We start from the raw sequence: 15,019 nt of genomic DNA, 5'->3' as shown, positions 1-15,019 counted from the left end.
AATAATAATAATACACTATAATATTTAAATACTTTACCGGATTAATTTGCTGTATCAATGTGACATTTTATTTATTTCTTTATTTTTATTTATTTCTTTATTTTTATTTATTTCTTTATTTTTTAATGGTCCAATCATGTGCCCAGCTGTGACATCACAACACGACACCAAGGAAATTGTGACGTCACTGCAGGGTTTTTGTTTTGGTTCGTCGTGTCCTATAAAGTGAAATAAAATTCTGAACTTGGTTTGGTTCTTTTGACTAAAATCCTACAGCATGTGACACTAATTATGCTGCATTTTTGCAGATTTATTTATATGTATCATCATGTACATAAACCTTTATACTGTTATGTTATAAACCTTCCTGTTCTTCTTATAATACTCTAATATTACTCATAATATTAGTTAATACACGTCTTTGTTATTTTGTTTATACTTTAAATGAATGTCTCTGAATACAGAAGAATCTTAATGCATAATATTGTACAATCTGTTTAGGGGGAACGTTCACATTCACCGTCACGGCACGTGCACACCGTGTGGATCCTGGACGTCTAGCGCGTAACCACTGGTTTTATTTTATGTTTGACACACTGGAAAGATGTAACTGGTGTGTGTGTGTGTGTGTGTGTGTGTGTGTGTGTGTGTGTGTGTGTGTGTGTGTGTGCGTGTGCATTTAGATTGTAGCTATATTTCCTCTATGATCCTTAGGTGCATTGCACGTTGGAGGGAAAATGTCTAATTGGTGTGTGTGTGTGTGTGTGTGTGTGTGTGTGTGTGTCCCAGTGCAACCCCACCCTTCAGGTTTAGAGGTGGGTGGGTGGAAAAGACACACACACACACCATGTTTATTCCACACAAACAGCATCTTTTCACATCTGTGTGTGTGTGTGTGTGTGTGTGTGTGTGTGTGTGTGTGTGTGTGTGTGTGTGTGTGTGTGTGCAGGTCCCTCCCATCTGCGCTTATAACGCTTTAGAGGCGCGCAGAGGAGCAGCATTACAGCGGAGACTCTGCACCTGTACCGGAGAGGAGAGGGCAAGGACGAGCGAGACAGTGCCGGTGCTTCTCTCTCTCTCTCACACACACACATACGCACACACACACACACGCACGCACGCACACACACGCACACAGGAATAGGAATAGAGACGCATAGACGCGTGCGCGCGCTACCGGCCCGAAGCCGGTTGCATAAAAAAAATAAAAAATAAAAAGCAACAAAAAAAAGAAAGAAAAAAGCAAACAGAAAAAGAAAGAAAGAAGCTCATTGATGTGCTGATGATTCTAATGTAAAAATTTCCATTTCGGGAAAACAGAAAGGAATTTAAAAAGAAAACAGGAAGGAAAAAATAAGGAAAGAAATGCGCGCGCTGTCGGTGAGTCTGTGCCTCGCGCTGCTGGTGCTGCTGCCGGTGCGCGCGTGCGGTCCTGGCCGCGGTTACGGCCGGCGGAAGCACCCGAAGAAGCTGACGCCGCTCGCGTACAAGCAGTTCATCCCCAATGTGGCGGAGAAAACGCTGGGCGCGAGCGGGCGCTACGAGGGCAAAATCACGCGCAACTCGGAGCGCTTCAAGGAGCTCACGCCTAACTACAACCCGGACATCATCTTCAAGGACGAGGAGAACACGGGGGCCGACCGGCTCATGACCCAGGTGCATCTCACACACACACACACACACACACACACACACACACACACACTGACTATTCGTGAGCATTGATAATTCCGCACTCGACACAGTACCGAATTCGCACGTGCACAACCGGAGGTAATTTTTTATTTATTTATTTTTCTTTTTAAAACACTTCCCCTGCAAACTGAGTGTTTATTTTACCTGCGCGTTCAGTCTCGTGCTTCAAAGCTCAACACTTCGGGGCTGATTAATAAAAAAAAAAAAAAACGCCACCGGGTTTCATTCAACACTTGTAGGCTGTAACGCGCGCGCGAGCGCACCGTCGACCGTGCACGGTTTGGGCACTTGTTCCAAACATCCGCTCAGTCTGACATTCCATTGGGACATTCCACACCTTTAGATTATTGCAGTGTTAATTGTTGAATAAACACCCTGCGAGGTTAAGTGTTATTATCTAGTAACCAGATGAATCTCTCACTATGGTAGTGTTTAATCGCCTCTTCACCTGCTGACGGTGTTCAGCTCCGTTCAGGTGTTCGTTCACTGAGAACTCTGAGGTGATTAACACCACAGCACCTTCACAGTCTTTAATCATTCTGTAGGTTGTAATAAAAACGCACACTCAGTGTTGAGTAATCACTGTTGGATTGCACTGTAGTTATTCTAATCAACACCACCGGAAATGTTCAGTTTTAACACAGCTGTTTAATTCAATTCTGCAAGTGTTCAGTGTCCCTTGAAGTGGGTTAAATCACAGCCTCTAAAAACACTGAGCTGATGTGTTTAGTTCTCTTCGATCGAGTGTTAAATGAACAGCGCTGCATAGGAATGCTCAGGGCGTGTGTTAATTCACCTCTCACACACTGCTGAATTAATGCAGTGTTAATGCACAAAAGTTGTTCAGTCCACAACTGAGCACCTGTTATTTGATTCAGTGACGGTTGTTCATCAAACTTAGGTGTTAGTTTGACATTTTAGATACTTAATACTGTGTGTGTGTGTTGATTCAACACTGTGAGGTTAATTCGCTTTAACTCTTACGAGGTGTTAGTTCTCATGCTTAAAATAAGACTGATTTAAACAGTGTTCAGTCGGGTTCAGGTAGATTACACGTGTTAGTTCAATAGTTCTGTACTGTTTTAACTCTGATGTAGGTGTTTATTCACGCTCACTGATTTTAATCACCTGCACCTGTTAAATTAACACCTACAGTATAGAATGAGCTGTGACAGTCTTATGTTTGATTGTGATGTTAATTCAACACTGCATGTTTCACTTAACACTGCTTTGATTCAACACTGTAATTCATTTAAGCATTTTTCCTTTTACAAGCCTGAGAATTGAGCTGAATAAACATACAGAGTGTTTAATTGGTATTTCGTTCTCTTGGGCTGAGTGTTAAATATAACTGTTAAGCACATGTAGTGTTGAATTAACACCCAGAGTCACAGTTGAATTAACACCCACAGTCACTGGTCACTGTTATCACACATTCTGTAGTGTTAGTTTAAGGCTTGAGGTGTTCATTTGAAGTTGTATTTAAAGCAGTGGGTGTTAATTTCCAGTTCTTCGTTCAGCTCTAATTCAACACTGTGTATGTGTGTGTTCCTTCACAGAAGTGTTAATAATGCGTAGTGCTGAATTAACATCGCATTAAATTAAATAGTAAGTCGAATCAACTGCTGCAGTGTTGAATAATCCTTAATACTGCAGTGTTTGAAATAATAAAGGTGGGTCATTTGGACCCAGATGAAAAGGTTTAGAGATAATTAACGCATGTTCTGATAAAAAAAAAAAAAAAAAATTGATAACATTTAGGGAAAATTGAACTGTGTTGAAACTGGTTAAACACCGCACATGTTCATTTCCGTTCTCAACACTTTCAGTTCGATTAAACACAAAAAATGTTAAGTTATGCCATCTCTTTAAGCCTGGGAAATGTTCACTCAACATTTCTAGGTGTTGGTGGAGAATTAGACACTGTGCATGTTGATTAAACACTGCAGGGTCGAATTAAACACTATTAAATACTGGTGTTCATCCCCTCGCATTACAAATCAGTCGTGTTGGATGTTAAAGACGCAGAGTTTGCGAGATTAATGCAGATTTTTTTAACGAGCCTTCGTTACACACTGCCAGTGTTGATTAATAATCAAACACTATTAAACACTGTCAGTGTTAATTCTCATGCTGTTCCATTCTTTTAGAACTAAAAAAAGTGAGACACGAAGCTCACTCTGTCTCACTCCCTTGTTCTGGCAGCTGTTTTAAAATATTAAACATGCCCTATATGTGCGAGAGAGAGAGGGAGAGAGAGAGAGAGAGAGAGAGAGAGAGAGAGAGAGAGAGAGAACATATACATTATACACATATACATCCACACACACGTTTCATTTTGTTATTAACGAATCCGTCACAGCTGCTAAATATAGAGACAGAATGAAGCCTCCATGTTTCAGACGGAGCTGTAGGGAATTTTCTGGAAAGTCTCCACATGCTGCATTATCCAGAATGACTTCTTCGGGAATTATTCTTAAACAAACTTGGAGGAAGGTCGTGCTTTGATAAATCAGCCTTGCAAGGACACACACACACACACACACACACACACAAACACTCAAACACACAGAGACACACAAACACTTAAACAAACACACCAACGCATACACACACACACACATACATACATACACACACACAGAGACACACACAAACACTTAAACACACACACTCACACACACCAACACACACACACATACATACATACACACACACACACACAAACACTTAAACACATACACTCACACACACCAACACACACACACATACATACATACACACACACATACACACACAAATATTCAAACACACATACACACACACAGACACACACACACAAACACTCAAACACACAGAGACACACAAACACTTAAACACACACACTCACATACACACACACACACCAACACACACATACACACACCAACACACACACACATACATACATACACACAAATACTCAAACGCACACACATACATACATACACAAATACTCAAACACACACATACATACACACACCAACACAGACACACACACAAATACTCAAACACACACATACATACACACACCAACACAGACACACACACAAATACTCAAACACACACATACATACACACTCACACACACAAGTACTCAAACACACACATACACACACACACTCACACACACAGATACACACACACACTCACACACACAGATACACACACACACGCTCACACACATACATACACACACATAGATACACACTCACGCACATAAACACACTCACACAAACTCTTTTACACACACACGAGTCATGTAAGCAAAAATTTGTGCTCACAGGTGAAGTCACGTGATGTCATCACTCTGGACCAGTTGGAACATTGGCACTAAACGATGTCGGTTTTATGCCCATATAAGGACATCCTAAAACAAATTAACCGAATATGCAATGCACGTGCGGGAAATTTTTTTTTAAAAAATCATAAAAACTAAACTTTTACGGACGCACATCGTTACACTGCACAGCAGAACTAAGACGTTTAGGATACTGTAAGTTTCCTACGATCCCTTATCGATTCACTGCAGGTGCATTTTAAAGTCTCTCTCTCTAGTTTTTTTTCAACCTCCTTTAGAATCGGGGGATGAATCTAACTTCTGGTGTGGTTTAGTCTTTTCTCAGCGCAAACTTCACCTCCAGGCACACACCAGCTCATTAACACATAGGGTTAGCACTAGCATGCTAGCAGCCTTGCCTGAGGAAGGAATATTAGCATTAGCATTTTAGACCAGGTTAACTGTTTGAGGCTCATTTTAACACGTGCAGTTAGAGAGCTAGCTGACGACAGCTAGTTTTCTGTTTAATGTGTCGCTAATAAACACTTTTTTGAGTAGTTTGAGATGCCAAAACATTCCGTGTCAAAATAGCAAACGGTCTTTAGCTAATGCTCACTCACTCACTCATCTTCTACCGCTTATCCGAACTACCTCGGGTCACGGGGAGCCTGTGCCTATCTCAGGCGTCATCGGGCATCAAGGCAGAATACACCCTGGACGGAGTGCCAACCCATCGCAGGGCACACACACACACACACTCTCATTCACTCACGCAATCACACACTACGGACAATTTTCCAGAGATGCCAATCAACCTACCATGCATGTCTTTTTGGACCGGGGGAGGAAACCGGAGTACCCGGAGGAAACCCCCGAGGCACGGGGAGAACATGCAAACTACACACACACAAGGTGGAGGTGGGAATCGAACCCCCAACCCTGGAGGTGTGAGGCGAATGTGCTAACCACTAAGCCACCATGCCCCCCTTAGCTAATGGTATATATATATATATATATTTTAGCGATGTGAATGGTTTTAGCCTAGCTGCCTTGCAGAATGTGTTGCTAGCAAAGTAGCTAGCTGAGTTTTCTTTTAGCATGTCTCATCTTCCAATCAAAACTAATAATTAATGAACAATTCATTAAGTAATTATTGATTGTAATTATGTAACTGATGATGAAATGGCGGCTTTTGATTGGTCGGTTGGTAGAAATACTGTTACACACACACACACACACACACAGAAACATCCAGTCTGATGTGTATCAGATATCCACCAAATTTTACAAACACACACACACTCGCACACACACGCACACATACAAACACATACACACATATACACACACACACAGAGTCAGTAAAATGGTCTGTATTTCAGCTCGCCGTCACTAAGCACTTTTTCCAGGCGAGTCTTTGTTAGCAGATTAAGAGGCGATGTCCGGAGCGTCCGCATGTCCCGCCGCGCTTCACGCCCGCTGCCTTGATTTGAGGCACACGACCCGATGAATTAATAACGAGCTCTCTTCCCCGTTCACTCGAGAGCCTGAAGTTCTCAGACCTGTGAGGGCTCATCTTTTTTTTTTTTAACACCACTGTGTGTTTCCTGCGTCATTTTAATGTCTCTGTGCCAGTGTGGCTCTGATTAGACAAAGTGTTACAGGGAAAAATGGGCTCATTGCTCAGGGAGAGATAATCTACATGACACTAAAAGAAAATCTTCAAGCGATAAGAAAGGTTTGTGAAATAAAGCACGGCAGCGTTGGAGATGTTTGTCGCAGTTTCCAGCTCCTCGGCTGGATCTATACGTTTTAGAGCAGTGAAGCGATTGCAGATGAGTTATCTATATTTAATGGCTTCTTCCTCACAGAGAGAGAGAGAGAGAGAGAGAGAGAGAGAGATTGTTCCTCATGACAGAATAATATCCCAATATCAACAGCTTTCAAAAAAAATTGTGCTTCCTTTTCAAAAAGCAAGTCCAAGATTCAGGGGGCACGGTGGCTTAGTGGTTAGCACGTTCGCCTCACACCTCCAGGGTTGGGGGTTCGATTCCCACCTCCACCTTGTGTGTGTGGAGTTTGCATGTTCTCCCCGTGCCTCGGGGGTTTCCTCCGGGTACTCCGGTTTCCTCCCCCGGTCCAAAGACATGCATGGTAGGTTGATTGGCATCTCTGGAAAATTGTCTGTAGTGTGTGATTGCGTGAGTGAATGAGAGTGTGTGTGTGTGTGTGCCCTGTGATGGGTTGGCACTCCGTCCAGGGTGTATCCTGCCTGAGATAGGCACAGGCTCCCCGTGACCCGAGTAGTTCGGATAAGCGGTAGAAAATTAATGAATGAATGAATGAAGTCCAAGATTCTTTGTAGCTCCAAGAGTGCTAAAGACATGTTGTCATGGCAGCAATACCAAGCTGTGTCCACTAGGGGGCAGACCGGCAGCCGACTGTTACAATTTTACATCGGTTTTAGTGTAGCTAGGAAAAGTGAAGGAGTCTCAAGTGTCAGGAACGGAAAGGAAAGATCGAGGAGAATCTCAGCCCCACGATCTTATCTAAGTTATCCAGCTAGCGTAACGCGCCCTGACTCGATCCGTCTCCTCGTTTTTTTCCTCAGAGATGCAAAGACAAGCTGAACTCGTTGGCCATCTCTGTGATGAACCAGTGGCCGGGGGTGAAGCTGCGCGTGACCGAAGGATGGGACGAAGACGGACACCATTTTGAGGAGTCGCTTCACTACGAGGGCCGAGCCGTGGACATCACCACGTCCGACCGAGACAAGAGCAAATACGGTATGCTGTCGCGGCTAGCTGTGGAGGCCGGCTTCGACTGGGTCTACTACGAGTCCAAAGCTCACATCCACTGCTCCGTTAAAGCAGGTAAGAATTAGACGCTATGCAACGTGTGTGTGAGATTCACGCTATAATAAGTGTGTGTGAAAAGTGTTTGTCCTGTGTTACATTCAAACAGAAGAAGAGGATTCAGACTCATACTCCGAAAATTTCAACCCAAATAATAAAAACAAGATTTGTTTTTTAGTTGGAGGAAAAACGAAACAGTCGCGATTCAACAAAAAGAAAAAAAATCTCTCGAAATTTCATTTCAAATCATTAAAATTTTGAAATTTTACATTTTGAAAGCATTCGAAGTTTTTTGTCTGCAGAAAAAAAAAAGTTTTCATTTTATTTGAAAACATTTTTATGTAGATTTGTTTCTCCTTCATATTTGTTTCTTTCAGTATTTACTTCCGTTACTTTTTTCTCTTTCCATTTACGGAAATCGAATAAACGTTGTTTAATTGTCTCCTGCGCTTCAGACGAGAAAGAAATAAAATGTTTCCTCGTCTTTATCCGTTTAACTTTATCCTCATTCAGCCAAATCCTTATTAACCCTGTTATTACACACCCATTCTATCAGGATAATCCCTGAGATTAGATTCCCAGAAGCCAGCCGTGAGGTGTGTGTGTGTGTGTGTGTGTGTGTGTGTGTGTGTGTGTGTGTGATTACTGAGCTTATATCGCCCCACTCAGTCTCTGTGTGGGAGAAACTCTTTACGAGGGGAAAAAAAAAGATAAAATCGATCATCTGTTTAATTTATTTACGAATGTCTTTAAATTCTTATATTTTTCTATCTTTATAATAATAAGAGGAATTATAATTCTTATTATTAATCTTCATCTTATTAATATTATTATTATTACTTTCTGTGTAAATGTACATTTTAAAAATTTTAAATTCTTGAGGTTTTTAATGATTTTTTTCAGCAGTCGAACAAATGCATAGATTTTTAACGAATTACTAAATTAATTGATTTAAATGGATTTTAAGATCAGACTCAATTTTTATCCTAAAATTGAGTCAAATATTAAGGAAATAAAATCATTCTAATCCAGTTAGAGAAGTGTTTCTAAAAGGAAAAAATAAATCAAGAAGTTTTTCTTGGTGTGTTCTTTAAAAACGTGGTATTTTCACGTCACGTCGCTTTAAAAACGAATGAATTTGCTTGTGATTGAGTTCCGTCATATGACAGGATTATAATTTATTGAAATCTGTTCTATTGGTGAAAACACGTCTTAAATCCCGTCTTGTCCGTTAGTGCGTCGCTGAGTAAGACAGAAATCTACGGATTGTGATTCCAAACACACGTTTAGACATATTTATCGAAGCCCGTGTCACTCGGAGGTCACATGCCTTTAGAAAAAAGAAAAAAAAAAAAAAAAAAACAGGAGGATTTCCGTGGCCCGGGATCTGATGAGAGGATTAGGGTTTAAAATAAAAAGAAAGAAAGCAAGAAATAATGAAAGAAAGAAGCAGAAACCTTTAGCCGTGTTTGCTGAAAGTGTGATCCGAGAGACGGGAATGTGAAGAGGAGTATGATGGGAAATAAAAAGGTGGCTTTGGCGTTAGTCTGCAGTCTCAGACCTCATTTACATTCAAATCTCCATCAGCGGAGAATCGGCGCAGAGCAAATAGCTATTCTTTCTTTCTTTCTTTTTTTTTTACCAGGCAATCTGTGTGTGTGTGTGTGTGTGTGTGTGTGTGTGTGTGTGTGAATTGTCACCCAGACGTTTCTGCACCTGAGCAAATATGAGCAAGTTGCTGGGAAAAAGGCCCAGAAGTGTCCCCTCCTTTATTTTCCAAGAGCTTCGTACACAAACTGTAATTAGAATGACAATGTCACCTCCTTTATTGGACCTTTTTTTAATTAGAGCCGTCCGAGCCTCTTCCCGTGAACACACACACACATACACACACACACACACACACACAGGCTCTTTCGAACCGAATTCACACAAGCTGCTGCTGATTGATCTTGTTTGCTGAATGGCTGTGTTCCAATATGCGTCTCATTCCCTTTGTCTCCTTCACTACACACTACACACTACACAAGACGTTCATCTGTTTCTCCAGTAACTGAGATCCCGATTTAGAGCAAGGAATATTGTAGAATTAACAGATTGGGAAAAAAATGAAATTCAAATTTGGGAAAAATTCCCCAACATCATAAATAAATAAATAAATAAATAAAATTTTAGAAATTAAATTTTCCAATCAAAACTGGACCAAAAAACACTTTAAAACATCAATTACAATAAGGACAAAAATAAGCACTTTAAAACATCAATTAAAACAGATTACAAATGACAGAAAATGCAAAAAAAACAAACAAACAGGCAAATTACAAAAAAGGAGAAAAAAATACTTTAAATCATTAATTAAAACAAAGAAGAATAAGAGACAATGCAAAAAAAACTACTTTAAAACAAATTGCAAAAAATGCAAAAAACACAAACAACAATTAAAACAAACATAAATTACAATAAATGCAAAAATAAGCACTTAAAACATCAATTAAAACTTAGTGATAATTTACAGCAAATGCGAAAAACAACAACACACACTTTAAAATACTTAATATTAAACACTTTTATTTTAGAAGACGTTTCATTTTTAACGGCGTCGAATTGAGCTGATATTAGACATGATTTGAATAAACAGCTTTTGATTTTGAGTCTTGAGTTTTATCTTCGATCTTGAATTAACACTGGTATAAAAACACAGTAAAACAAACACCGTACATTCAAACCTGATGAAAAAACCTACAGAATTCATCAATTTAAACCTGTTGAAGGATTAGAATTTAACTTATCCGGTCGGATCAGTTTACTCTTTTTTCAATTTAAATTGTTATAGAAATATCCAATTAAAGATGTAATTAACAACTGCAGTTTTTTTTTTAATTTCTTTGCAGAGAATTCAGTGGCGGCGAAGTCAGGTGGTTGTTTTCCCGGCTCGGCTCGGGTGCGCCTGAAGGATGGAGTGCTGAAGGAGGTGAAGGACCTGAAAGAGGGAGACGAGGTCCTGGCGGCGGACGAGTCGGGGAACCTTGTCTACAGCGAGGTCATCATGTTTGTGGACCGCGACCGCACCAAGAGACGAGCTTTCCATGTCATTGAGACCAGGAATCCACTGATGCGGGTCGTCCTCACCGCCGCGCATCTCCTCTTTGTTGTACAGAACTCCACGCTGACCGAGATATTTGCCAGCGACGTCACACCGGGGCAGGAAGTCATGATGCTGGACAAGGGAGGTCAGCGTCTTCGTGCGGTCACGGTGGATCGTGTTTACCAAGAAGAACATAAGGGGTCCTTTGCGCCGCTCACGGGTCACGGCACCATCGTAGTGGACGACATCCTTGCTTCCTGTTACGCTGCAGTAAAGGACCAAAAGCTGGCGCACATATCGTTTGCCCCCGTCCGCTTTGTCCACAAGGTGGCGCCGTTTTTGTTCACCAGACCGGCCCAGGACGGCGGCGTGCACTGGTACTCTGACTTTTTGTATCAAATTGGGACAAGGATTTTAGGTGAAGCTGCTTTTCATCCACTCAGCATGGAGGACAAGAGCTGAAAGACATCTCTCTCTTTCTCTCACTCTCTCTTTATATATACATATATAAATATATATATCAAAGACTAATGTAGGACACAAGACAATATTAGAATCTAAATAAAAAGAGACAAACGGGCCCCCCTTTCTGGAAGAGGAAAAAAAGAGGAGGGATATTTATTATTTTACAGACGCCATCTCAAAAAAAAATGGGAAAAAAAAGAAAGAAATGGAGCCTTAAAAGTGTCCTGAATAATTTATTCACACATGAACTCGGGCTGCTGATCTCACACACACACACACACACACACACACACACACACACACACACAGGATTGTGTTTCAGCATGTGTGTGTAGCATCCGGATGTGCAGAATCTATTTTTGTATACTTAAAAGAAAGAAAGAAAGAAAAACGAATGAAAAATTGTTGTGCACGACCGAGGCATGTGCCGATCGTCTCACGTCTTTCTTCGTACTGTCGTCAGTCAATGAGGGGGCGGGGCTTAACTTAAACATCCTGAGAAACAGAAAAACTTACGACGTGACAAGACGGCTCAAATTTTAACTTAAACCCCGCCCATTTTTCAGACTTCAGTCAAAACCGTTGTGTTCTCGTTCAAATTTCTCCAGTAACAAAAAGACTTTAAAATGCTGCCTCCTTTAATGGGACAAAAAAAAAAAAAAAAAAAAAAGGCCTCGTCCCAAATAGCGAGGTTATTTTTAAAGGTTATTTTCTCGGCACATGCCTGCGTGCGTCTGTCTATCTGTCTGTCTGTCTGTCTGTCTATCTGTCTGTCTGTCTGTCTGACTGACTGACTGACTGTTATATATATTTTTTGGGATTGGGGGGTCCATAAATTATATTTTTCTACACAGAATTGTAAATTAGATTTTGACTGTTCGATCGTTACCGAATCACTTGAAATAGTGTAAATTATGAGAATATATTTTAATTTAAATAGTCACAGAGTTCCTTTGTGCTATTCTCCTTCTTATTTGTATTATTATTATAATTATTATTGTTATTATTATTATTATTTTACTATTATCATCATTATTTTTTTGTCATAATTTTTACCTCATGTTCATTTTTTTTTTTTTACTTCCCTTGTCCTTCCTCTTTTATGGAAATCAGAACTGCACATTTTGGACGTCTCGCTCTCCTAACCGAAGAGTTACGGACTGAATTACAACGTAACTCGTGTAAATTTACTAAAAAAAAAAATGTATTTTTTATTTCCTCCATTTTCTTTTGTAATAGGTAAATAGTTTTATAGGAATAAAAATGTAGCAGATATGCACAGGCTCATTGTGTCAGGAAATGTATAGAGATGATTATTTATATGTTTATATTATAAAAAAAAAAAAAATGTGAGAAAGAAATGCTGTGTGTTTCCAGAACTGATTTATTTCCCTCTTTTACTGTGAGAAGGTTTTATTATTGCTTATTTGAGTATTAACACAATACAGATATATTGCTGAACTTATTAAGTTAAGATCCTACTGTATTAACAGTTACTTTAAAGGGGGGGGGGATACAACTAAGTGATGGATGGACTGATGTGATCTGATGAATAGATGGATAAACGGACACGTTCCACTGATCACTAATAAATCTTTGTTGATGGGTGACTAGACTGTTGGATGGAGGGATGGAAGGATGGATAGAAGGATAGTCTGAGAATGGAGGAATGGACAGATGGGTGGATTATGGATAGACTTAGATTGGTGGATGAATTAAACAGTCTGCTTTATGGATGGATTGAGGAATTATGGAGAGAGTTTTGGATGTTTGAACTGATTGTGGATTGATCGTTGGATGAATGGAAAGATAAGTGGATTATGGAAAAACTGGTGGATAAAAAAAAATGGGTGTTTAGTTTGCTGGATAGATGGATGGATGGATGGATGGATGGATGGATAGGTTTTGGATTGATTGTTGGGTGGATAAATAGACTGTGGATTGACTGATGGATGGATGGATGGATGGATGGATGGAAGGAAAGATGAGTGGATTTTGGATTGTCTTTTGGATGGATGGATGGATGAATGGATAGATAGATGGATGGACAGAGCCTGTTATATGGATGGATAGGTTTTGGATTGACTGTTGGGTGGATGATTTGTTGGATAGATGGATGGATGGATGGATGGATGGATGGATGGACAGAGCCTGTTATATGGATGGATAGGTTTTGGATTGACTGTTGGGTGGATGAATAGACTGGATTGATTGTTAAACGGATTGATGGATGGAAAGATGAGCGGATTATGGAAAAACAGTCTGGTGGAAGAAAAAAACTGATGGATGTATAGATTGTTGGATGGGTGGATTGATGTTTGGGTGAATGGATGGATGGGTGGATAAATGGATTAGTTTTTGATTGACTGTTGGATGAATGGGTTTTGGATTGATGTTTGGATGGATAAATAGACTGTTGGATGGATGGATGGGATTTGGATTGATTGCTGAAATGATGGACAGATGAACAGATAAGAATGTTGGATGAAGGGTAGATGGCTATATTATGGATATGGATGGATGGGTAGATTTTGGACAGACTGATAGTTGAAGGGGTGAATCAACAAATCAAACAACATAACACGATGACTACAAGACCTGTGAAGATGTGCTTCACAGATCCAAGATCCTTGATGTGTTGTATGTTGTGAGGTAGTGCCTGTGTGGATCGGACTGGACTGTCCAGCACGTCCCAGAGCAGCTCTATGGAACTGGTCTGCAGGAGTATTTACGTAATTATAGGTGTCAAAGTAACATCCACATGAATGCCAGGACCCAGGGTTTCTCAGCATTGGCCACATCATCACACCTCCTCTGCCAGCTCACCATCTCCCCATAGTGCACCCTGGTGCCATCTCTTGATTAATCAGACCAGGCCTTGTTCTTCCATTGCTCCAAGGACCACTTTTTTCAGCAGTCTGTACTACAGTAGGTCTTCTGAGATCGGTCTAGTCTCTAATTCTCTGAACCGGACTCCAGGTTCATCGCTTCTCCTTCCATGGGGTTAGATTTGTAGGTATTAAGCCCTGAATACCGGGAACAAACCAGCACAACTTGGTCCTAGTCAAAGTCAAAGTCACTCAGTTCCTTACGCTTGCCAATATTTCCTGCTTTCACCTGGCAGTGGCATTCATGGATGAGTAGATCATGGATATACTGTTGGATGGATGGATGGATGGATAGGGAGAATATAAATAAACTAGATGGAGAGATGAACAGACTGAATAGTTGGAATGAATGAAACATGGATAGGGTTTGAGGGATTGAAGGATGGACCAAGACATTATCATGTACTCAGTTATTCCATGTTCTAGATTACTGACCCAAGAGGCGGAGCTAGAATGATAGACAGATAGAAAGACAAACACTTCCTGATGCAAACTTGTCCATCTTTCACAAACACCAACCTACGTCCTTCTCACTGTCGAGTGTGTGATGTGCCATACAAGAGCCTGAGTGTTCTCAGAGCTGGATGGTGTGTGCGTGTGAAAAGTGTGTGTCCTGTGTTACATTTAAACAGAAGAAGAGGATTCATACTCCGTGTGTGTGTGTGTGTGTGTGTGTGGTAAAAGCATACTGTAGGGTTCAATAAACACTCAG

At 40.6% G+C, this 15,019-nt stretch overlaps 1 protein-coding gene across 1 annotated transcript; it reads left to right on the top strand.

Moving 5' to 3' along the window:
- Positions 1-1,011: 1,011 nt before the first annotated feature.
- On the top strand, positions 1,012-12,642 carry shha (sonic hedgehog signaling molecule a). The gene is made up of 3 exons (XM_060873777.1): positions 1,012-1,656; positions 7,626-7,887; positions 10,761-12,642. The coding sequence occupies exons 1-3, from the start codon at positions 1,366-1,368 to the stop codon at positions 11,414-11,416; spliced, it is 1,209 nt and encodes a 402-aa protein (XP_060729760.1). The 5' UTR covers positions 1,012-1,365; the 3' UTR covers positions 11,417-12,642.
- Positions 12,643-15,019: the final 2,377 nt, after the last annotated feature.

Source organism: Tachysurus vachellii, chromosome 7 (genome assembly GCF_030014155.1).
Source record: "Tachysurus vachellii isolate PV-2020 chromosome 7, HZAU_Pvac_v1, whole genome shotgun sequence".
Taxonomy (NCBI): Eukaryota; Metazoa; Chordata; class Actinopteri; order Siluriformes; family Bagridae; genus Tachysurus; species Tachysurus vachellii.
Note: the sequence above shows the minus strand (reverse complement) of the source record. Positions and strands in the feature narration are given on the sequence as shown.